At 40.8% G+C, this 25,666-nt stretch overlaps 1 protein-coding gene across 9 annotated transcripts in view; it reads left to right on the forward strand.

Moving 5' to 3' along the window:
• Positions 1–25,666, forward strand: part of LOC119501436 (RNA binding protein fox-1 homolog 3-like) — a 466,701-nt gene that overhangs the window by 215,536 nt on the left and 225,499 nt on the right. For all 9 annotated transcript variants that reach the window (XM_037791780.1, XM_037791782.1, XM_037791781.1 and 6 more), the window contains one exon: positions 23,945–24,037. In XM_037791780.1, coding sequence (XP_037647708.1) covers positions 24,016–24,037 — 22 coding nt within the window. In that variant the 5' untranslated portion in view covers positions 23,945–24,015. The remainder of the gene's footprint in view (positions 1–23,944; positions 24,038–25,666) is intronic.

The raw sequence follows: 25,666 nt of genomic DNA on the forward strand, positions 1-25,666 counted from the left end.
GTCAAAGACTTGACTTTGCTTCAAAGCTAGTGGCAAACAGTAGAATGCTGTAGTACTGAGCAGCCTCCAAGTGTGCATTTGTAAAGGTGTATGAATAAGAGGATGCTGCAAACCTGTTCAACAAACCTTTTCTTTGCAAACTGTAAAGGAGTAAATGTTGGACCCGCTGCTTTAATGCTGGTTGCCCTCCGTATAAGGAGTCAGTAAACAGGAGTAGCAGGGTGTGTTGTGGGCTGAGCAGTGCAGAGCAGGTACATGGACATGGTGATAAGACCGGGGGACACCGAGGAGCCCCAGCACAAATGAAAGGCTAAGTAAGGCAGGCAGGCGATCTTGTCATCACATTAGCCCGGCCTCATTGTAATTGTGAGGCTGCTGCTGTCGGCCACGGTGCAGCACAGAGCTCCGAGTCAGAGCCAGCGCCCCGGATAAAGTGCTCCGCCGACTGGAGATAATTGAAAATCCAAAAAGACTCGGGCTAATTTGATTACGCCAGGCAATCGCTGAATTGTTCCCATTATTAAAGGGATTTGATTATGACATGAAGTCAAGTCATTATTGGTGCCGAAACTGCAGGAGCTGTCCCTTCTGATGAGGGCCACTGCTAGAGGGAAACAATGGCACAGTGTGTGACAAGAGTGAGCATGAAGGTAATTTGTGTTCAAAAGAAATTAAAGAAAAAAAAAAAATCACTAAATGTGAGTTGTAATAGTCCTTTAATCTTACGGCATTTTACCAAAGTGATCCTTCAGATTTAATTAAGTAAATGTGTGTTATTGTTGAAATGATATGAAAACTTCACACGTTCAGCTCCGATAGACAGCAAGAAGGAGACTATTTGGAAAATCTGAACTTCAATACCCAGACATCCTGTAATGTGATGCCAGAATTCAACACGACGACAGCTTTAACTGACTGCCACCAGACACAACAGTGAGAAGTGATGTAAAAAGTGGAGAATGGCTCCCATTAGACCGATCATCAGCTGCGAGATAAAGTTGTTTGTAAAAAAAAAACTGCAATACAAATAGATAAAACAATAAAGCTACAGTGCTGCTCAGCCCGATGTATATTACATTTGTAAAGGCAGCAGTATGGCTCTGCAAGCTGTTTTTTAATGGATTTCTGAGAGCAATGGGCACAGAAGCAAACCTGCAGCCGAGCAGACTGTCGTGCAGTTTCTGAAATACATCGTCAGGTTTCGACTTTTTCCAGGTTTTAACGGCAGTAAGGGGAGAAAAAAAAGTCAAATTGCAGCAGTTTTAGCCTTTCACTTTTGATTCATCACTTCCTGAGGACGAGGCGACCCTACCGACAGCAGAGTATAATTTGGGCAAATAGAGTGAAACTACAGCATCTCACTTCGGGGACGAGGGAGAAGCTCTTCTCTGTTTCTGCCCCACTTAAAGTCTGGGTAAAGTAAAATCTGCGATTTGTTTCTAAACACATTATACTGTACATGTTAGAAAATAATTGCTGAAAACATGTGAAAAAACTGTGAACTATATAGTGTTGAGTTGTGGAGTTAGACCGTTTGAAAAACCGTTAGACTGGTTTTCTCCATTTTTGTGTTCAGGATTTTTGGGGCGGGCCTGAAATCACGGCTTGATGACGCACTGGAGCCATCCTTAGCATAACCCCTCCCCTAACACTATATAAAAACTAGAGCGCATAGCATCACTGGTTCTCCCACTCAATCCTGAGTTACTACATTTACTTACCACATCCAGTGGTCCAGTGGTGTACTGGTCATCTAGCATACTGGGATGTATGCTGCGTGTATGTTGCAAGACTGGGCTCACTGGCCAATCACAACCAATTTAGTTAAACTTATTTGCGTTATAGGCTTGGCCGTAGCCTACTCTGACGCTACTGCTGCAGCTGTATTGCTGCTCAGAATTTGATCATTTGGTCCAATAACATTTGGAAAGTCTACAAGACCCACGTGATTTAATTATTTTATCCCCATTCATATTAGCATTAGCAACTCCCTGGCAGTTGGAAGCCTCTGGTGTGCATGCTCTGTCTGCAAAAGTAGCACGCAGCAGTGAGATGGCCAACAAGAAGTGTCATATATACTGTCACTGTGTATATATGTAATCAACCCTGGCCCACGATTGGGCGTGGTTTCAGAGCCTAAAGCGAATCCGCCCCCAGCGTTTCAGAGCAGAGAATACTACCTATTTTCAACCCAGTCGCCAGAAAAAATGTTGGCACTGGATGTTTCTGCAAACCAAAAATATGTTTCATAAATACGTTTCATATCAGCATCGTATCACACTTGCAGAAACGCAATGCCATGTGGTTAACGTGGTGAAACGATTGGTTAGAATTAGGCAACAAAACTACTTGTTAAGGTTAGAAAAAAGATTTGTGTTCAAATGATAACGTAACAACGTAACGCAACAACGTAACGCAATAACGTAACACAACAACGCAACAACGTAACGCAACAACGTAACGCAACAACGTAACGCAACAACGTAACGCAACAATATAACGCAACAACCGTAATGCAACAACCGTAATGCAACAACCGTAATGTAACAACCGTAACAAAGCAACAAAACCACTAAAGTTAGGTTTAGGAAAGAACTACATAGTTGGGCTTAAATGTTTGTACAGTGAAAATGACACTAAACGTTGTGAACACTGTTACACCGTTGTAACATGACGCAAGCATGAACAGCGGTCTCCTGGATGAAAGGCCTGTGTTTGTTTGACCCATCCACCTCCCCTCCTGCCCGCCTGGCTTGACTCGCTTTGCTCTTTAAACTATGCCACTTGCTCTGGCCGAATGCAAAAAACGTCGCCATTCAACGTATCCCTGGTTTGCAGAAACGTCCAATGCCAACGTTTTTTTTCCTGACAAATGGGCTGCTTATTTTTCACGATTTTAAAACCCAATTTACTTGTCGATTTTTTTTTATCATTCAAATTTGGCAGGGTGTTTAATATCAAATTGTGATGTGGTGTGACGAACTCAGAACACATTTATTTTGCTTCATCCCTGATGGGATGGGTGTGTTTGCGTGGCGCAGCATTCGGTTTAACGGCAACTCATCTACGTTTACTTGCAGACGATGTTTCCCAGCAGGGACAGGTGAATAAAGGAAAGTTCAATAGTTGGACATGCTCATCATTCTCACCGTTGCCTCCCCTTCTTTCTGCCCGCTGATTTAAATATCAGCAGAATTCACTGAACTCCCCCATTAAGGCCAAAGACAAGTCGTGTGTAATGTATGCCCCCTCATGCAGCTCCCTCATATTTGCCACACACACACCAACTCTTCTCTGCCTTTGGGCGCTACATTCATATGAGGGATTAAGAATCCTTTGTCACCGGACCCCATTGACATTTGAGTGAGCATTAGTGAAATTATAACTGCATCTGGACAATATCCAGCCACGTTTTGCTCCCCGATGTGACGATAGGCTGTGGGGGGGGAAGCGATGCAGCCACACGGTGCGACCAGAAGGGAGCAGTCTTGTGCCTGGGAGTGTGTGTGTGGTTTTTCGGTGTGTGTTTGTGAGTCCCTGTCTGTGCTGTACAGTACATACACCCATGCACACGCTGGGGTATGCAGAGATGGGAGTGTGGAAGTGTGAAAGAGTGATTTTGTCCCTTTTGTATCTCGGCGAGCAGCGCCCTTAGTTCTGCTTGGATGGAGGTATGAAGAGTCACAGTGGGGGAAAAAGGCGCAGCTCTCTTTAAGGCAGGCTTTACCCACTCGAGTGTCCCCATTTGAGACACAGTGCCCAGCTTATCCTCCCTAAAGCACCTTTGACTAGGCCAGCTTCATTCTGAAGAAAAAAAAAAAAGTGCTCACCCCACCCCGTCGGACCTTGCACGAGGAGTGTGGGCAACCAGACCGGCAGAGATGACTCATCCTCAGCCTCCCTTCCCTCGTCTCTTCCTCCTCTATCTCTCTCTCCTTTAACCAAATTTGAAAGCGACTGTGTTTGTAATTCACCTCTGCGCTTGAATAAAGCTGCGCTCCTATCCGAAATGAGCTTTATATACTGTAGATGTGTGATGGCTGTTTGTGCTCCCCCCCGTCCTTAGTGGCAGCAATAGAACATGAGTGGTTTGAGGTTTATTTATTTATGCCTTTCAGGCTCTCTTTTCCTCTTCATTTTGGGGCTAAGAAATGGCAAGCAAGTGCCGCTGAGGCTGCAGAGATTAGGTTAGCATTGATTGCTTTATTGGTGTGGTTGGATTGTTTCGTATCTGGGAACATTTGATGTAAGCACAGACATTTGTCTTGTCTCGCGCTGTCTCTGTTTCATCGAAAGATCATTCATTTCTCTCAGTGCGTGGGATTTATTGGTAATACAGAAACAGGGGAGCAAATGCTTTTTGTTATGTAGCCTGTGTTTTTTTTTTAAATGATGAATGTAGATATAGGTCCAATCTTTGGCCTTGCTATTATCACTCTCATTGGAGCTGTTGCAAAGTAATGTTCCAATTTTAATCAACACCTAATTACATCCAATAATGCACATGTAGCTAATCGGCAATAGTAATTACTACGTAGTCCAGCCTGAGAAGTATAGATCTGACTTATTGGGAGCTCTGCTGCTGCGGACTTTTGGATGTACGGCAGCATTGATCATAAAAGTCAATCATGACACACATTATAGTAACTTTTTTATGAGGCCTCTGCAACGTTATGCAATCCCTCCTCCTCAGTTTGATGCCCCTTCCTTTATTTATTGTGCTGAGCTGGTGCTATCCCCTCCAGACCTCATTGTGGATGTGTTTGAGCGCATCAATACCATACTCTTTTGGCGTCAACCATCAATAGTCCGCCCATTAAAATGTGGAATTGCTTAACGCAACACAGTAAGATGCATTTCTCCGTATGGAGACGGGTATTTGCAAATAGCCCTCAGATCAATGGTCTTTTACTGCCTTCTGAAACCATTGTCTGCAAAACAATTGGAAATCTTTGGGAGAGTATAGTGGGGGCAGCGTGAGAGGAGCTGGAAGAGGCGAAGCATCCCAGCACAGCGGCGAATTAATTACCCTTGTGAAGAATGAAGGTCTGTGAGATTTGCTTTTTGGGCCATTATCAAGTGACACTGCGAACGATTGTTTGTCCCTCTCTGGGTAATGTAGCCCAAACAATGGCTGGCCCAGGCCATCATATGGATCATTAGCAGCTCGCCGTGGGACCCCCGTCCTATGAAGTTGCCCTTCCGGGGGACCGAGGGGTTGCTGGGTCCTCTCCCTCCTTCCTTCTACCAGGGGACAGACAGCTGACAGCCCACAGGAGAAGACGGCCACTGGCTGCCGCTCATTAGGAATGGATGCACTCGAGTTGGGTCGTCAGAGCAAATCCCAGCGGGCGAGAACGCAGCTATTACTGTAACTGTTAGACTGCTGAGGGACGCCAAAGCTCATGAAGACACCAGAGAGACAAGATGGTGCCCTCCGGTCCAAATAATAAATGCCAACAGTGTGTTTTGTGGATGGATTTTGCTGTTGGGTTTATACTGTGGAGTTTAAAATAATGAATGGCTCATAAAAGGAGATTCTTCACTCTTAAACAGATGCTGTTAGACGCCATCAGTCTGGGGTTGTTCAGTGCATCTCAAGCCTTTCCTTAATAATTTCGTATACATCCCAGAGGAAGAGGCATCAATGTTTTCCTTTCAATCAAAAATATGGGGCATGTCCAAGAGAGTGTCCTGTAGAGTATAGCTACCCATCAAAACAATGGTTTGAATGCTGATGCATAGTATGTTCTGTGTATGTTCTACTCTTTTCTTGTTAGTTATACATCAGAGCATAATTGGTCAGGCTAGAAAAACAAGCCTCAGCTCTTTGATCCCACAGGACTATTGGCAAAACTTGGTGGTTATTGTATCAGGGATATTTTGGTTGCTGTGCGTGTTATCAGTAGTTGGTTGACCGTGTTGTGTTTATTGTTGTAACACTGGTTTAGATGCGGCCATTGCTCCTTTGAAGAAGAGATTTTGATATAATTTAGATTTTTGCCTACTTAAATAACAACCCAGTCGCAAAAGAATAAATTGTTGACATTGTACGTTTCTGCAAACCATTTAATATAATCTTGACGTTTCTGTACCAAAAATACATTTAACATCAACATTTCTACATACGTGTATATCAACGTTATATCTCAACCATCCACCACAACCTCCTCCCCTACGCAGACTTTGATTAGAAACGTATTTATGATATGTCAAAAATAAACGTAATTCAGGAGATAGGGCTGTCAAAGTTAAAGCAATAATGCGTTAATGCAAATTCGTTTTAACGCTATTAATTTCTTTAACACATTAACATAACTTGTGAGTTGCATAGTTATTATGCTAAATGCAGTACTTGTGAGGCTTTCGGGACAATATATGCCATTGTTTTGTGTTCTTAATTGATTTCCAATAATAAATATATACGTACATTTGCATAAAGCAAGCATTTTTTCCCACTCCCATGTTGATAAGAGTATTAAATACTTGAAAAATCTCCCTTTAAGGTACATTTTAAAGAGATGAAAAAATGTGTGATTAATTTGCGATTAATCTCGATTAGCTACGGATAATCATGCGATTAATTGCAATTAAATATTTTAATCATTTGACAGCCCTACCATAATAAAATATGTTCCATCGAAATGTAATTGGCAATGCAGTTTCACAATATGACAACGTCATTTTTGGGAGACCAGGTTGTAAATAAAGGCCTACTGAATTAAAAAAAAGAAAAAAAGAAAAAAGAAAAGCTATCTTCCCAACTAGATCATATGAATTCTGGCATTCAGTGTATAAAAACAATTGCCCATCAACCCATTTGTACAGTAGAAACACATGACATATTTGCGCGACATGAAGTCAAGAGGCATAATGTTATCATCAGCATCTGGATAGATTATGAAATGAGCCGTTTGTCATTAAACCAAACATTAGGATGTTAAATACAAATAAGACCATTTTAGGATGGATATTTTTGTCCCATGCAGCTGCAGCATAAAATATAGTCTTAAACATTCTCATTCATTATTTCGCAACAAGCAAAGATAACAAATGTCACAATTTAAGGCATTTCCACCCATGAGGTTATATCAGCGCTAAAACAAACAAGCTAACAAAATAAATGAATAAACGAGTGAAACAGTTTACCTTGAACCTGTGGTCCAATTTGTTTGTCCAAACAGACATATAATTTAATTCCAGTGCATGTTTTGAGTGTAGTGTGCATTGCAAGAGAAACACATTTCCCCAGCGAAATGGGAAAAGCACAAACAGAATTGGCAAGGTGCTGATGGATTTTATGTACAGAGGATGCATAATGCCCCGTGTCAAAAAAGCAAAGTGAAATTTCCTGTTAAATATGCAAAATCCCGGCTGTCTATTGAATGATAATGGCTCGGCACCTTGTCGCTGGGTTGCTGACTCCGTTGGCTGCGCTTCAAAGGCCTGTTGACTAACTTTGAAAAGACCTTGTGTTTCCTGACTCTGGGCTTTCTAAGATTGGACAAATGCAGCAGAAAGAGGGCTGTACGAGTGCCAGTCACGGCTTCCCCGAGACGCCGGAGGGATGTCAGCCTTTGAAGTGATAAAGACCCACTGTTTCTCAAGACAGCCGTCTCATATGGCCGAGCTCTGTGATGCGCTCATGTTTTTTAAAAAATGACCGTGTTGCTTTTGCGCACCGCGCCTTTCTTTAGGGGGTCACATGCTGCATGAGTTAAACTCTTTACAATTTCTGTGAAGACGGCGGATCTGGGTTCTGGCGTGCTTGTGGTGTACACTTTATGGCAATATGGGTGTGGACGCCCTGGATGTTTATAGTTTGGGGTAGGCCCCTTAATTCCAATGAAGGGAAATCTTGATGCAACAGCATACAATGATGTATTAGACTAGAATAGGTATGTGACAATACCAGCAATTTTGTAGGTGATACCAATACCAGAGAGATTCCAGGCTTCTCAATACCCAATTCAATATCGTGGTAAAAAAACAAAACAACAAATCCCATGTACTTCAATATACACTCCTTTAATACAGCTTGTTTTTTTGTGAACGCTGGACGCTGTTAGTCTCGAGCTCTGAACCCTAGTAGAAAAATAAGTACCGTCACATTATCAGAATTAAGGCATCGACTAGGTACCAATGTATCTGTTCTCATGACATCACTAGCTGCCAACATTATGGAACCAGTTTGGAGAAAGTCCTTTCCTGTTTCAACATGACAACGCCCCTGTGTAGCCAAGTCAGGTCCATAACTAAATGGTTTTCCCAGTTTTGTGAGGGAGAACTTGACTGGCCTGCAAAGAGCCCTGACATTAACCCCATCCAACCATAGCCAGATTAACCTGTTAGAGGGCTCCAGGGCAAGAAGCTACAGTACTGTTGAGCCTCTATTGAAGCCCCCACCCACCCATATCCCGCCCTCCACCCTACCACCCTGCCACCTCTGAATTCCCTGTTAACCGAATACACAGATTTCTGTGTGTGAATTAATTTGCCATACATAACTTTATTTAGAAATGTGCACCACATGGGCATGGAACGATATTAACATTTCCTGTCACGATTATCCTGGCCAAAATAATTCACCATGGTATCCCGATAATCATGAAAATATCTTAATATAATATATATATATATATATATATACGCAACACCTCCTACACATTTCAGGCCCAACAAAATACAGTTGTGTGAATCTACATGTTGTTATTTTGCTTCAAACGCAACTGCCAAAACAAGAAAAGCTCAATATATATATTGTCCCATCTTTAGCACCATATGAACACAGTATGAACTAAAACCTCTACAAGACATGACCACAAGAACAGGTTGAGTTGTTAATATTTTACTTTGGTGGTACCCATTTCTAACTTTAGCAGCAAATTAGCAGTTGACATGCAGCAAATATGTTGCTTTTGGGGCACTGGGGCATTTCCCACTTTGCCCAGTTGGCAATCCAGCCTTGCATCTAACACCTTTCGGGATGAAATGGAACGCCGTCTGTGAGTCAGACCTTATCGCCCAACATCAGTGGCCAACATCACTAATACGCTTGTGGCTGAATGGGAGCACATCCTTGCAGTCAGGCTCTAAACCGCCTGGAACCAGAAGTTATAGTCCCACAGCACTACACAAGACGATCCCATATAGTGAAATGCTTACATGTCCACATACTTTTGGCCATGTTGTCGGCGCCACTTGGTGTAATTCATCATCACCATCAACAGGCCTCACCACTGCGTCCTGATTCCACCAAATCCAGTCTGCATTATGCGCCCGCCAGTTGTTATGTCACATGTGTACGGGCTTAATAAATGGTGTGCGCAGCTCCACTTCATGAAAAATGGGCTGCTCCTTGTAATCAATGCAGGAGCAACGTGAATCCGGCCGGCCATTATTCTGTTGGCCTAATCATTTGAAGAACCAGAGACAAACTACCACCTGTGCTCTGAGCATTGATCATGTGTAGGTATTCTATTAAATCTAATAATACACTTTCTTTTGGCTAAATCACCCTGCACATTTCAATACCAAATGACTTCTGTTCATTCTATTAAACTGGAACTACTCTCAATTATGTTTCATAGTCCTATTGTCTGATACTAATGAAGATGAAACACTTTCATTTTTCCAGTTAATTAGTTCATATTTAACAAAGGTGCTGTGCCATCAGACTCCGAGGAAGGAGCTTTTTTTTTTTTCTTCCTCTCCTTCCTCCCTCTCTGTTTCGCCTCCTATGGCATTGAAAATAATCCTTTTTGCCTTTCATCCCAGAAATTGTGTCTGTGTGTTTTAAATTCCGACACTGTTTTAATTGAATTCTTCAAAAGAATCCACCTGATCCTCTGCACATTTTTTTTTTTTGTTGAATGAGCTTATGCTTTGTGAATGTACTGATACTCCAGGTCCTGTTGGCAGGCAGTGCCAAGGACAGCTAATTGAAGGTGAATTGATAATGCCCCAGCTGTCTGTGTGTTGCAGCCTCATAGCCGGTCTGCTGTGCGCGTCTTTGATAAGTAATTCATCTGTTTGGCCTCGCAGCACTGCCTTGTTTCTTTCATGTCACTCTCTCTCTCTCTCCCCCTCTCCCCCGTATATATATGTGTGTGTGTGCGTGTGAAGCCTTGGATGCTCCCTCCCCCAGGCTATGTGTCTGTAGTCATGGTCAACGGGGGGTGAATCCTCTGCTCTCTCTGCTCTCACACTCTGGGTCTCTGGGTGGCATTATATTACTTCATCTTTCTCTCCCAGGCTTCATTCTAATTGGATCCACTCCCAACTTGCACAGAAAAAAAAAAAAATCTCTACCAGTCAGCCACCTATCCTATCCTCCTCGAAACTTCATCTTCAGAAAACAATCCAGAAATGACAGTCAGACACCCAGAGGTGCAGCTCACCAGGTCGCCACCCAAAACCTCGCCCCCCCCTGTTGCTTTAAAGCCAACTTTAAACCCCCTCCGTCTGCCCGCCCACCCTCTTGTTTTTGCAGCGCGATTCATTAACATGTTTGAGGTGGACATGGTCGGGCCACAGAGCGGCATCTGAATCAATGCCCTCGCCTCCCAATCTGCCCTTTATCATGTTAATATGATTTCCATTGATGGAACGCTTTTTCAAAATGGCATCCCTCTATGGTTTTACATATTGACTTTTTAATTCATGGCCCTCAGTGCCGCATCACTCTTGTTGTACCGCCACTGCAAGAACGCTCCCAGATCAGAGACGGATGTTGCTTGAGTGTGGAATTGACTTCAGGGCAGTGTTTTTTATTTTCTCTTTTTTTTTTCTTTCTTACTTTGTGCAGCTGTGGGAGTGAGTGCGTGCTTGCATGTGTGTGTGTGTGTCCGGCCCCACCCTTTTCTATCTATCTCCCTGATGGTTTGTGTGTGTGTGTGTGTGTGTGTGTGTGTGTGTGTTCTCTCGTTAGGCCCGAGCCAAAAAAACAAAACTCCACATCGGCTCCATGTCGCTGGGGCGTTGAGTAAGTTGTCTCTTTGCTAATGTTCTCACCAAAATACAACCCGGCCTCGATAGTAATAATGTTTATAGCTCATCCCAATAGCCAGTGGAGAATTGCCTGAACCTGTAACATAGCTATAACAGGAAATAGAGAATTTAATGCCCCGTAGAGTTACATCGTACGAGCAGTAAAACATATATTTCATTATATATTATGAAGACTGAATGATGTCTTTCTTATTGTGGCTCCTCTCTGCAGAGTGAGAGGATGAAGATGATTTTGTTTTGCACATATAATTAAAACAAGTTTCTCATTAGTCCTTGATTTCCTTGGACATCATGTAGTAATATCATCCAGTCAAGATGAATCCATCTTATGTTTAAATAGGTCACTGGATCTTACAGCTTGTTTCAAACATTCATTGCATTAGATGTTTTCTTCAGCTCTATCTGTATATGGAACTTAAAGCTAGGGTAGGTAATGTATTTTAGAAGCAGGTTTTTGTTAAAGTTGTTGAAATTCTCTTTCCATCCCGACAGCAATCAATAAACCAAATGCTCTGACAAAAAAAAATGAAGCCTGTTGCAGTACTGTCAGCTGGCCGAGTGGCTTTGGTTGGAGGCCTGAAGGGATGGACTGTCAGTGTTGCTGACTTGGCGACTTTCTCTCTAGATTTAGTGACTTTTAGAGCTAACGTTAGTGCTGCTAGCGACTTGCATTAGAAAAAGAGTTGACAACACTGGGCTGGTTTTGTAGGAAGTATCATTTTCCAAATCTATCGTGCTCCTCAGAAATATCACAATCAGAAATACTTTATTGATACCCGGGGAGCGTTACAGTTGCTCTTTTGTAAACATAAAGAAATGTAAAAAAAAATAAAAAAATAAATAAAGGAGTAACATGTAATACATAATGCTACAATATTAACACCATATAAGTAAAGAAATATAAGTAAGTATTAAAATGAAAATAAGAAAGTGAAAATATGTACAAATAGTTGCATAAAGACGTGCAATGTTTGAGAAATAACCACAGTGCAAATAAGTAAATACAAAATGCTGAGAAGATGCTCTTGTTGGTTTTTCCAATGTTGCAGAGAGACTCCAGCTTTAACATTTCGTAATTGGTTCATAAAAACAACATTAACAGCTATTAACGAGGGAAAAACACTTTGAGTCATTTGGAAAAGTGAGATCTGGAATAATATGGTATTTGAATTCAATGAATTCATGGAGTATCATATTATAAATATATACTGTATATGCATTTGAAGTCAGTTTTGTTTTGCAGATTATAAAGGTGTGAATTCACTACCTAGACTTTATTAAATAATTTGATAGAATTGTGCATTAGTGACTTGATGTTTTATGTTATGTGGGGCCCACATAGAGCCTCAAGAGTGTGTTGGCCTCCAAAACTCAAAGATATTCAGTTTACTGTCATAGAGGAGTAAAAAAAAAACAGAACATTTTCACATTTAAGAAGCTGGAATCGGAGAATTTAGACTTTTTTTTTTGTTTCCGATAAAACAATTTTCAAAATAGTTGGTGATTATTTTAATAGCTGACAACTAATCGATTAATCTTTGCATCTCTAGCAGGACACTGAACCTACGATTGCTCCTGATGTGGGTTTGAGAAAAAAAGTACCTCATACCAAAGTGTCACGTGCCAAATGATATAAAAAAAATAGAATTACAGTTGAAATTGCATGATGGCCAGACAGTTGTATGATGCCTTTAAGAGACATAAAGTAGCTGCTGTGAACTTCATCACCACCAACTGTGAGCAACGATTGCCTGCTCATGAACAATTAAATGGAAATGAAATCATTGTCAGCGCCCCAACATTTGATGCGCAGCGATTCAATCATCCAATCACGTTCATGCGTCGGATCATAAAACGGTTCATTTACAGCAGCGGCGGCAGAAGCCAGCCAATCACTTTGTCTTTGCTTTGGCTGTTGACACCGAGCTTCAACCACCGCGTATACGTCTGGGGTTCCTCAGTGGAGAGCCTCGCAGATCTATGTTGAGCTCACTGATTAAGCAATGGCTCTTCTCTCCATTTCAAATGACAAGCTGCCAGGGACTTTGGTTTTAAATTGTGCAATTAGTGATCTGGCATGCTTTGCTTGGCTTCAGTCAGACTCAAATCCCAGTCCAGGGCCTCGCCGAAGCACAGTCGACAACACATACTCCAGGAGCATTTGTCAGACAAATTCATCTGAGCCTCCACTTCCACTTTGCTCTCTGAGCACACTAACCTCCCTCAAATGTCAGCCAGAGTATTTACCGTCTCACCGGTGGGTAAACAGTGGTGATCTGGGTTAGGCGGCACCAGATTCTTCTCAGTCAGAGCAGATAATAATTCACTGTTTGTTTATTGTTGTTGTTTTTGTACAGATGCACAAAATTATGTCGAGTATGCACCGGCCTCTGCCAAAAAGTTGTACTGCGCCTGATATTCACTATATTAAAAATGATCTATTTCTCTGCAGTCATAAATTATAAATATATTTACATTTACAATATCCACCTAGGACTGCTATAATAAATCTACATAATCTTGTTGGGTTTACTGCAGCAAATATATAAATTAGGTTACTCATTTTAGGTTGCAAAACTACAAACCAGCCACCTCTTGATCATTATGTTGGCTCAAAAATGAAAACTGGCTTATATAACATAATTATTACTGTACTATATAAATAACCTAAGCTTGGATAATATTGGGAACAGCTTAGATAATAGCCTTAATATTTAATTTCCCCTTTGAAGTCGCAGCTGAGTACATTAAAAGTTAGAAGAAGAATATGGTAAAACTTGTCATCACCACCAAGATTCATTTGAACATGTATTTTTAATAGACTCTTGTAGGAGTCGGATTTCCACAGCTCTGAGAACTGCTTTCATTTCAGCAGTAGTTTGTTTCATGTCTAAAGCCGAGCATCAGGAGTCTAGCATCTGACCAGCTGGGATTTAATGTGCCTTGCTGATAGATGAAAAACTTGCTAAGTTGCAGAAAAAATATTCTGAATTACAAGTACCTTTCCCCTCCTCCTCCTCCTCTTGCATCCAGAAGTACAGCTGGATACTAAATATCATTTTTCTGGTTGGCGGAAACGACAGTCATCTGCAGAAATAGCATTATCTGCCATTTATCACTGCTGTATTTGCTGCGGTAATTAACTTTTTAATGCTGGGAGTTTTGATATCTATTACAAATTAGCACTATTTTTTTTGTGCTTCCCATCGGGGACACAACAAACGCGAGACGTTCGACACATTAGAATGCAAATTTTTCCTCTGCAGCTTTTGTTCTGTCGCAGTGACAACTGTTGGACCGCTGTAGCGAGCAGAAGCAGCCAAACAGGAGGTTCTAACATCCATCCACAGTAGATCCAAGCGCCAGTGGTGAGAAGAAATAAAATTGTAGAAATCGTGGCCTACAGTATATGTCCCAATTTCCCGTTGAGGCTTTCAAATCTATGAGAGTGATTTTACTGATGATCACTTCTCTCCCTCAGGAACAGGAGCTGTAAATGTTAACAACACAGTTTTTAGAATCTGGCACAGGCTGAAATCCCATCTCTCTGCCAATATATCTTTCTGCTGTTTAATATGCTTTAACCCATCGTCACGGGCCAGTGATGGAAAGTAACTCGGTGCATTTATTTTTGTACTCTACTTAAAGGTGCAATGTGTAATTCAACAAATAGGGGGCAGCATTTTCTACTGGTTCATACTATCTAAATTTACAGTCATCAGTTATTAAAAAAAAAAAAAAAAGCCAATTACATTAGGGCTTTTTATTGGCAAGAATCTGGTGATACGATATGTATCATGATACAGGGGTAACAAATCAATATATTGTGATATATTGCGATACTGTAAACAAGGCGATATTGCAATTTTTTAAATCTAATTTCAGGAAAACTGTCATAGTATAAAGAACACACCAGAAATACACCATTTTTAGAATAGGCAAAAATAACACATTTATACTGCATGCAAAAAAAACTGCATGGTTTTTGCCCAAAACTGCATTTGATTATCATAAAGTGGGCATTGTCGTGGGTTCCCATAGAACCCATTTTCATTCACATATCTTGAGGTGAGTGGTCAGGGACCCCTCTGAAAAAGTCATTCCATTTTTTTCTCACCAAAATTTTGCGTAACTTTGGAGCGTTATTTAGCCTCCTTTGCGACAAGCTAGTATGACATGGTTGGAACCAATTGGTTTTCTAGTTTCATATGATACCAGTATCTTCACTCTAGCTTTAAAACTGAGCCCGCTACAACTTTCAAAAGGCAGAATAGCGGCCGGGCCCGACAGCGGACCATCATTTTTTTTAAGAGGTTAGTTAAAAATCGATAGTGTTTTGGAGAATCAATACAGTATCACAAGAATACGCAAAAATTGACCAAACTGCTGAAACTCGGCCTATAGTTTACCTTAGCCATCTGTGTCTTTACTGTGCCACTAACCGGGGGCTGTGTGGTCTGTTGATATTTTTACTGGATTACATCCAAAGTGGTAGAAATGAGAAACCGACTCGTATTTTCGTTTCGTCCTCCCCTTCGCCAGGAGACTACATGCTGAAAGGAGAGCTGGTTGCTCCGGAGACGGATCTTCAGTTAGTGGTTAGCTATAGCAACTCAAAGACAGCCAGCGCAAACCCCAGCACCGGGAGTAACAGCAGGCTGATAGAGCGTTGGGTCTAAGCTTTGTAACGGCATCAACAGAAAGTTTGCTGATCCGGCAGGGAGTCGGATACATAGATGTCTTTAACATCACATTGACGCTATAATTTTGGCCAGATCTTCCACATTGCACCTTTAAGTACTTGTACTTTACCATATGCGAGTAGTTCCATTTTAATATATATTTCAATTACACTACATTTCAGAAGGAAAATGTGTACTTTTTTTACTCCACTACATTCATCTGACAGCTACTAGTTACTTCAGAAATTAGGATTTTACATCCAAAATATCAATTTATAAAATAAGATGAACTGTTCTGGATTAAACTGTCCAACAAAATGGGAAATAGTTAGAATTAGCTTCCCATACATACTACAAAAAAGTCCTTAATACATGTTAATGCATCTGTATTCATACATCATAATGTATGTGATGCACTTTGTCTCTCTTCGATGTGAATTAACAGCATGTCTGTCTTACTTTCTCTTTCTTTTGTTTTATTGAACTTGAACATCATTAAGTGATGAAAACAATGTTGGATTGAACAGTGAATATCTGTTGACTACAATTGGGCATCACAGCAGGTGTTTTTTCTTTTTAATGACACCATCATGCCACAAATGGCAGTGATCACATCCATTAATCAAGTAGCTCACAACACTCAGGCAGACCGTGACCATTGTGTACTACAGTGTGATGTAATATCCAGAGCTGGATCTGTAGGTGATTGAGAAAGGCCTCCATGTTTCATCCGCATGGTCCCGCCATGGTAGTTTGCTCTCCTCCCAAAGCAAACATAGCAATTACAGGCGCTGTCAGTCACTGTCAGATGTGGCATCGGTGATCAATCCAGCCCATTGGACTCAGGACATTAGACATGAACATACATGCAGGGGAGTTAAATCCTCCCCCAGCTCCCCGGCCTGCTGTTCAATCAGCTTCCTCTGCTGGGATCGAATGGGAATCCATTTTGTGTCGTCGCAGGCTGCTGTTTCTCCTGCTACTTCTCAGGCAACATCTGTCTATTTCAAAACAAAAAATGTCCAACTATTCCCCTTTATACATAAAAATCCAATATTTAAAACAATATTTTGACAGTGTGCCTTGTGTTTCTGGCCATCCTTGTTTGTTGTTTTTCCGTGTATCATCCTTATTCCGTTAGATAACTGGCCAAACGCAGTAATGTCACATTTCTGAACAAAACAATGGGTTTGATGAAATAAACATTTTCCACTCCAATTGTCCAAAACATCAAAGTGAAATGTCAGGTTTTGGTATTAGTCCCTCAGAATGAAACAGTAATGCCTTTATTTCTACAACTGCCATGTTACACTGGCGTTGAACAGAAATACACGACAGCAACGATTTAATTGACCAGAATACATATCAGCATTAAAAAATAGTGTCCAAATTCAATACAACACACTGATAGCACACCAACACCGTCTCCTACAAAGTTACATTTCCATACAAATAAACTCTGCATTCACCATTACTTTCGAGGGAAACATATTTGCTCCTGGTTTACGGACACAGTTTTAAAAAAAGTGGGTGAAAACGCAACAACACCACTTGGATAGGTTTACTAAATATAGCATGATTTGGCTTTAAACTAGTATGTTTGATATGGTATTGAAGTTAAAGACGTAAATTAAAACAAGTCAACGTTGATTTTTGGTTTCACACGGGAACACAGCGGTGTGCTGGGGGAAAGTCCTGTGTTTGTTTGACCCTTCCATCCACCCCAACCTCCGCCCTACATGGACCATGATTAGAAACGTATATTTTGATACGTCAAAAACAAATGTAATCAGGGAAAAAATACTCGAAAGGTATTTGTCAATGCAGTTTGGTTTTATGAGCATACACTATGTATATCATTAGTGTTCTCTTTTGTACTTCGTATACAAAATCAATGTACATCCCCGTTTTTTATTAACAACAAATGATGCAATATGTACACAAACAGAACAATCAAACTTTGACATTGGAATGACATCGCCTACTAAACTTCACAAAGAGGAGGCAATTAGTTTGTCAAAAATGATATAAACTTTTTTAGCTGTCGCATCACCATACGCATTTTTTTCCCAAACGTGCATTGCATTGTGGGACATCAATGTACACCAGCCTACTTAGAGTTCCAGCATTTTTAGTCCGCACACTGGCATCTTAGAATGTAGGGAATTTAGTCACTTTTAAGGCCACACAGGGGGCGTGACGAATAAACAACAATGAAATGCGAAAAGCTTGCCTGCGAATATTATATGACTAGGGCTTTTATTGTGAAAGGTAAGAACAGAAATGGATATGGTCTGCGCTGCCTTTGTCAACATTGAAAGAAGTAAAAAACATTTGCCGTCTTGGTTCAGACTACGCAGTCTCTGTGTTCTAGGCGCAACTCAACTCGTTCCGCACAACGTGATTGGTCGATGCCTTTATTCACGGTGAAAAATCAACCTTGTTACGAAAAAAAGTATGCCGTTTTTTTGGCGCGTGATATTCATGTTCTATGTGACAGTACTCATGACAAAAAGAACAGCTCAAAAAATATTTTGATGTGCGAATTAATCACACGAAAAAATCGCTGCCGTTGTGTAAAGGCCTTTAGTGTGCGCTGCATACTCAAATCCTTGGTGTGTAGTATTGAGTTGAGACATCTTAAGTGCATTTTTACAAATATTTCTATTGAATAAAAGTAGTACATATATACACGGAGTCATCACAGGGCCTTTCAACTTCTTAATATTTGGGTTTGGTGCCCATTTATAAACATTTTGACTGCACAAAGATCCGACTGTCAAAATGTCTATTAAATGAAAAGTGTGGTTACTCTTTTAAGCAACAGGTTTTTGCCCATTATTTTGATAGCCAAAAAAGTAGAGGTGGGTCTTTGGGGGGCAGCCTGTGAATGTGCTGCCCCTCTACCTCAGATATGCTCAACACACCACTGCTTGTTAGCATTGTAGGAAATCAATAACTGAAATAGAAGTAGACGAGACAAGTGGGTACACCAGAGGGATAAATGGCAATACATGAGCACAAAATAACTCCATAGTGAACACCACAGATGGATGGATATAAGAGCGTCTGAGGGTAGAGTTTTTCCTTTAAGTGCACAGTTATCACGGTGTCAAACCTCTGAGGGAAAAAAAGGCATAATAGCCTCATTCTTAACTTTACTTCATTGTAGCTGCTGTGCATGTACATTATTCTCATCCGCCCCTGTCGCCCTCGCGCAGCAACAACAGATAGAGATCTATAACTGCGATCTCCAGTCTGGAGGGAACCGGTGGGGGGAAAAGGGCTTTGTTAGGCTACGGGTCCCCGCCTGCGTGGCTGCGCCGCTCGCTCCGGCATGGGTAAAGAAACAGCCATACACACTGACCTCAGAGCTGTTGTTTAATCATCAGGGCATTTTAATGGCTTGTCAGAGTAATGAAATATGGTTGGAGGCTACCTGGTGCAAACATTACGATAAATCCCTCTCACACAAGCCTACGCGGGGCTTAATGGTTATAAATCATCACTTTGGGGAGAGAAAAATGACAGCTATTAAAATAATGAATGGGATGATTAATTTTTCACATTAAAGATTAAAAGCTATGAAAGGTATCATCAGATATTTGAGCCGCCGTAAACGTTTGAAAGTGAGAGCTTATTTTCCGCACTTTATGACGCCCTCCGTTTCTTCACTGTCATCCAAGTTTCTGCCCCCTTTTTTTTTTTGTTTTTTTTTTTCCCTCCTCTCTCTGTGTGCTGGCTGGGTGCGCCCGCCGACACAGGCATTCCTTACACCTAATTTGTGCTCTTGTAAAAGTGCTCTGAGGAAAAGCCTTGAAGAACACTCATTGCTTGAGGCAGTACAGGACCCTCTCAGCCTCTCTGCAGGGGCTCCTCAAGGCTCTCACCGACATTATTTCATACCTCTAAAGCTGTCATACCTATAGCCTTTCACAAGAAGAATAAGAAGAGCTGGCCAGAGGTAGTTTGCCTTGTTTTTTGGCCGTTCTCTTTTTTTTTTTACTCGGTTGTTCTTGTCAGCTTCCCCAGCTACATCTGTTCTGCTGCTAGTGAGAGCTGATTAGTCAACTTTCTTGCTTCGAAATGCATGTCGAACAAAAGACGGTATATAATAACACATGCTCACTGAGCTGGAATAAATCCCCATGTATAGACAAACTATGACAAGCTTTCTCTCTTCGTCAGATGGCTCCCAGGAGAAGGTGTGTTATTGCACATAGATTCCTAATTCAGGCTTTCACTTCCAGGGGACTCGGCGTGTTGTTCAGACATATATCACCCAAATTGCAAGGCGAAAGATTAGAGGGGAGAAGCATAATTAGAACATTAATAACCATACATGTTAGGGAACATAAGTAATTGAGTTTTTTTATGATGAATGGGAATGTAAACAAAAGGCAGGAGAGTGAGAGGTTCAATTAGATATTCCAAGCAGGGCTCTGTCTCAGCAGAGACGTGAATGTAGGCTTCTCCCACTGTTGCCCAATTATTTCTGTGTTCCCAGGCAATGATAGTATTGCTTGTCCATCTGCAGCCTTCAAAGGGATATTCAAATCGTCTCATTGAAGCAACGGCTCCATTTGTTGGCAGAGAATAAATTGTTGGCGAGAAACATTTTTTTTTTTTATGCGCTCAGAGCAAAGCCAGGTATTTGTGCAGCTAAAGTTATTTACAAAGTGGTGGGAAATTTAAACGACTCCTCTGGCGTTTCCGCGTACCTCCTTTTTTTTCTTTGATTTCTGCCTTTTTGTGTGTGTGTGTGTGGTTTCTTTTTCCGTTTTCCTTTCACATGCTGTCACCGGAGACACGCGTGACGGCCGCCCACTCCTCCTTCATGTTCTTCCAGCTCTTTTTTTTTTTTTTTTCCCGCCGTCTGCTAATGATCCAGGGACACCAAATAAAGGGCCACTGAAACAAAATGGCCACCGTAGCTGCCCACTTATATCTCAACCCTCCCCTCTCGAATCAATTCTGACATTTCATTCTGCCCTTATAGAAGGTAATGGTGCATTCAGAGGTTGTTACCGATAATGTTGAAACGGTATTGCTTGGTTTCATTGGATAGACGTACTGTAACCTCTGCAGCAGGATGGCTTCAGCTCCTCTGCCTCTCGTCTCTGTACCTTTGTTCTCTCAGACTGAAACGTTGGTATTTACCGGCTCAAATATCTCCTTTGGCACAAGTGGGAGCAGCGTTTCTTTCATTTTCTCTTAACAAGTAACCAACCAGTGTTTGTATTTTTCCTCCCACTCTCGTGTTCACACAACATGAAGTGAAAACAGCCTTTTAAGTCGGCTAGTCAATACGCTGTTTCTAATATATTATTTACTGCCTATGGGTTGTATATCAGAATGTGCTAAACAACTGTTTCGGTTTTGCAGTCGTAATCATGTAGAGAGAAATCACAGAGCCAGATGTCTGGCCCTCATTTTACAGCATTTATGTTTCCCTCTGAGTTTATGTAAAATTCATCCTTCCCTGTTTTATTTATTCCCCCGTTTTCACAGACTCAACAATTAGTCAATTCCCAATCAACAAGAGAAAAGAAATTGCTTTTAATTACTTTTGATAAATGACAAATTGTGTTGGCATGGCTCCCTGCAAATGCTTAATCAGGTGCAGGGCGGGGTAGGAAGGCGGGCACCGGGAGAAGGGATTTCTGCTGGGACGAAATCAATGCGCTTTCTCTGCGGTTCACCGGCTGGGCTTCTGGGCACCAGCCAACCCCGAGGCCTGCGAAGATACACAAGTCAGCAGAAAAAAGCACCCGCTGCATGGGAGCAGTCGCACACCGAGGCAGGAGCACGCTGCTGTTTGTGCATATGGGCCGTGTAACAGACGTATACGTGGGCTGTAATGTTCACTCGCGGCGTTAAATGTTTGTGGACATTGATGCAAATACACATTCAGACACAATCATGCACTCAATTAGTCACTCTGACCAAAATAATAAAATCACTGCCAGATAATGTTATTACTTAAATGCAATAGCACCTGTCTAAATGTGTTGACAATGAAATCAAACCTGATGTACCAAACGGAATTACAACAAACACTTCCATCATTACTTTTTACATCGCTATAACGGTAGAAAAAGACGTTTAGATCCATGACTTAAAGGAATATTTCACTATACATGTTTCTAAGTGAACAGCAGCCGAGAGTCTTGTCGTTGTAGTGAGGTTGCCAGGTTTTGTACCATTGAGACCAAAACAAAAACTTGCACTCACCAACTGTATATCTGGCAGCCCGTGCTAGCTGGAGACAGCGAATGGATAAACAAGTGTTGGGTGAAATGATAAACTGTTGTTTTACATGTCGGATGAAACAAATGACATGCATCATGTTTATTGGTGAACTTTCGAGGTGTTGGTAGGTGTATTTGTTAACCTTTGACAGAGCCACGCTGGCTGATTCCCCCCTTGCTTCCAGTCTTTATTCTAAGCTAGGTTAACCACATCTTGACTTCAGTGACATACTGAAACACCAGATACAGTATGAGATTTATATTGATCATCTAACTCTAGGAAAGTAGGCAAATAAAAGCTCTAAAACGTTAAACTATATTTAATAAAACTTGAAATTCCACAATATATAAATACTTAATTGCTAGCAGATTCTGACAATCACAGTGTTATCAGCAGGATGGATGTTTTCCAAAAGTAAAAGTGCATCATGTGTAATCGCCACTTTACATTATGTTGCATTAATGATATTTGATGGGGTTAATGGTAGGGTTGTGCACTGGCAAGAAATGCGATACAATGCGTATCATGATACAGGGGTATTGATTCAGTTGATATATTGAGATACTGTATGCAAGGCTATATATTGTGTTTTTTTTGTTGTTTTTTTTCAAATCTAATTTTAGGAAAACTGTTATAGAATAATGAACACACTACCATATGTATAAAATCTGAGTAAAAAAAAAATGTCACCATGTGAAATGGCTACTATGGGGACTAACATCATTACACATTAATATAATTAGACTCATTGGATCCACAAGAGTCGCAGCTTTACATTTATACCCAATTTATGTAATTCAAGACTGTTTAGGACCCCAGTGCGCAGAAATATGCAAATACACCATGTTAGAATAGGGGAAAATAATGCATGTGTACTGCACGCAAAAAACAACATGGTTTTTGCCCCAAAGTGATGTGATTGTCATAAAGTGGGCATGTCTGTAACGGGGAGACTCGTGGGTACACATAGAACCCATTTTCATTCACATATCTTGAGGTCAGAGGTCAAGGTACCACTGTGAAAATGGCCATGACAGCTTTTGCTCGCTAAAATTTAGCATAACTTTGGAGCGTTATTTAGCCTCCTTCACGACAAGCCAATATGAATGAATGGTTGGTATCAATGGATTCTTAAGTTTTTGTAGTTTCATATGATGCCAGTATCTTTACTCTAGCCCGCTACAACCTCCGAAAGACAGAATATGGCTGGGTCCGCCAGCGGGCCGTCAGATTTTTAAGAGGTTAATTAAAAATCGATAGTGTTTTGGAGAATCGATACAGTATTGCAAAACTTAATATTGCAACACTCATGTATCGATATCCCTAGTTAATGGTGCAATTGTATTAATGAGCAAGCAGTATTCTAATGTTGTTGCTGATCAGACTTGACTTACTGATCTCTACTTTATCAAGTTGGATAGTTTAATCTGTAACAAGGCGTCATATTCCCTTAAATGACCATATGTTTTGTATGAAAGTTTCATCTGAAAAGTAAATAATATCTATGATATTCAGTGTTGAATATCCAATGTCCAGTGGTGGAATATAGTATTTCCTTTTCCTGTTACTTTATACTTCTACTCGACTACATCTCAGAGGGAAATATTGTACGTTTTACTCCACCACATTTGTCTCACAGCTTTAGTTACTTTTCAGATTACACTTTTTCATCCCGTTCCTAAACTCTTTAAAAAGCCTCTCGGATCAGCTGGAAACCTAAATAAGGATTTGATCGTGGGACTTTTACTTGTAGTGGAGCATTTTCACAGTATTAATACTTTTACTGCAGTAAAGGATCTGAATACTTCTTCCAACCACTGATAAAGTATCTAAAAGTTGTTCTTGAGTGAATGAATTCAGTGCTTTCTGCCAGTGGTTAAATGATCTGACAGTTGTTATTGTATCAGCTGTATAACTAACTCATTCACAAACATATTCTTTTCCTCTTTCTACTGCAGTCTGTATTTTAATAGGAGCTTTATCCTTGTCTCTTTCTGCAGGGTTCAGCAGCACCTGTGGCAGCAGCAGCGAGTCGAGTGACCCAGCTTCAGCCGACCGGCTTCACCTGTACATGGAGACCCCCAGCTGGGCAGGTCAGTCTCTCAACAAAACCCCCTTTAGCCCCTCATGTCTGTGTGTTGTCCACTGTTGGTCCTTTCTGTCTGTGTGTTAAGTTACAACCACACTCCTTCTTCAGGTTTGTTTTCTTTGGACTGAACCATGGTGGAAAAGTTTCTTTGGGTTGTTCCCGAAAGGCAAGCCAGGAATCAAAATATTACATTTGAAAATATCTAGTTGAGAATCCATTAGATATTTTTGCAACTCCCTGCTTCTCGAAAACTCCCAAAGCTCATTAACAACTATGAAAAACCAGGTTTAGATATATACAATGAAGCATGATCTGCAACTGCATGCACAGGCGCAGTTTGGGTTTGTTCAGAGGGTTCACTGAACCCCCTAGAAATGCATCTATATCTTTTATAATAACGCAGAACAAATCAATTATTGTAATGATTCTTCTTATTGACAGAATAAAATAACAAACCAACAAGATAAGAAGATAGATTTGTGGTATTTTTATTTACGTATAGCCTAATAATATCGGACGCTCTCTGACCACACATCGTTAAATGTAAACAAACCACGTACCTATCAGCTCTGCGGTAAAGATCAGACTAAAGACGTAACCACTTAAAGGATGGGCGAGTAGTTCTTGCTATCTTCCAACGTTTGTGTTTTTTAAACAGAAAATACAGGTTTTATACTGCGATATTTTGTGAAAATGACATTGACAAACAGTATCCTGAGTAAACTTCCAGGCGATTTCTTGGTGATCTCCCTCCAGCCAGCGGTCACCTTATTTAGGTTTTTGTAGGTATCGTACAGATAACTCCTCATTTCAACTTCACCAATCAGCCCTTTCTCATCCGTTGGAATAAGGAATAACAAAAGTTGAGCTCAAAACATCACGCTGCGCAGCGCTTAGTTGTTTGCAGACAGGTAGGACATTTTAATAGAAAACAACGCAATCAAACTGATTATGTCACTGACGCTTGCTTGCGTTACATTCTGTTTGGAGGGTGTAATATGTAAGCTATACACACATCCCAATGCATTAGACCTCTCTGCATTGTACACATTACATTCCCTCTAAATTTATTTTGAACCCCCAACCTTAAAGTTCAAACTGCGCCTATGAGTGCATGGCCTCTTTTCTCCTTAAGTTCACTCAAAAACATTTTGGTGCATCGTCTGTAAGAAGTTTAATGGTTCCAGAGCAGCCAACATGATTTTCCAGTTTGAAAATCAAAAAAAGACAAAAGACATATGTCCAATCAGGTGTTGGCAAAATTTACACCTTAAATTAAACATTAAACACCATTAAATTACATCTATCTCGAGATAATTTATCTATGGCCTTTCCAGGAAAGAGAAATACTGATTTTTGGATTTTGAACGTGTGAAGTTGTCTATGCTTTATGTATTTCCTGTGATGTTCCTATCCGTGTCCTTCTACTCACTCATTAATCCATATGTTTTTGACATCAAGTCCATCAAATTTGTTGTTTTTAATTGTCTTCCAAAATGACTCGTAACCTATATCTTAGCTTATTCTGATTTCCAACCACTATAGTTAAAGTTTGATTAGGTTTAAGCATAAAAAAAAACTCAGTTAGAGGTAGGGAAAGGTCATAGTTTGGGTTAAAGAAACTGCTTTTTTA

This window comes from Sebastes umbrosus, chromosome 14 (assembly GCF_015220745.1).
Source record: "Sebastes umbrosus isolate fSebUmb1 chromosome 14, fSebUmb1.pri, whole genome shotgun sequence".
In the NCBI taxonomy this organism is placed as follows: Eukaryota; Metazoa; Chordata; class Actinopteri; order Perciformes; family Sebastidae; genus Sebastes; species Sebastes umbrosus.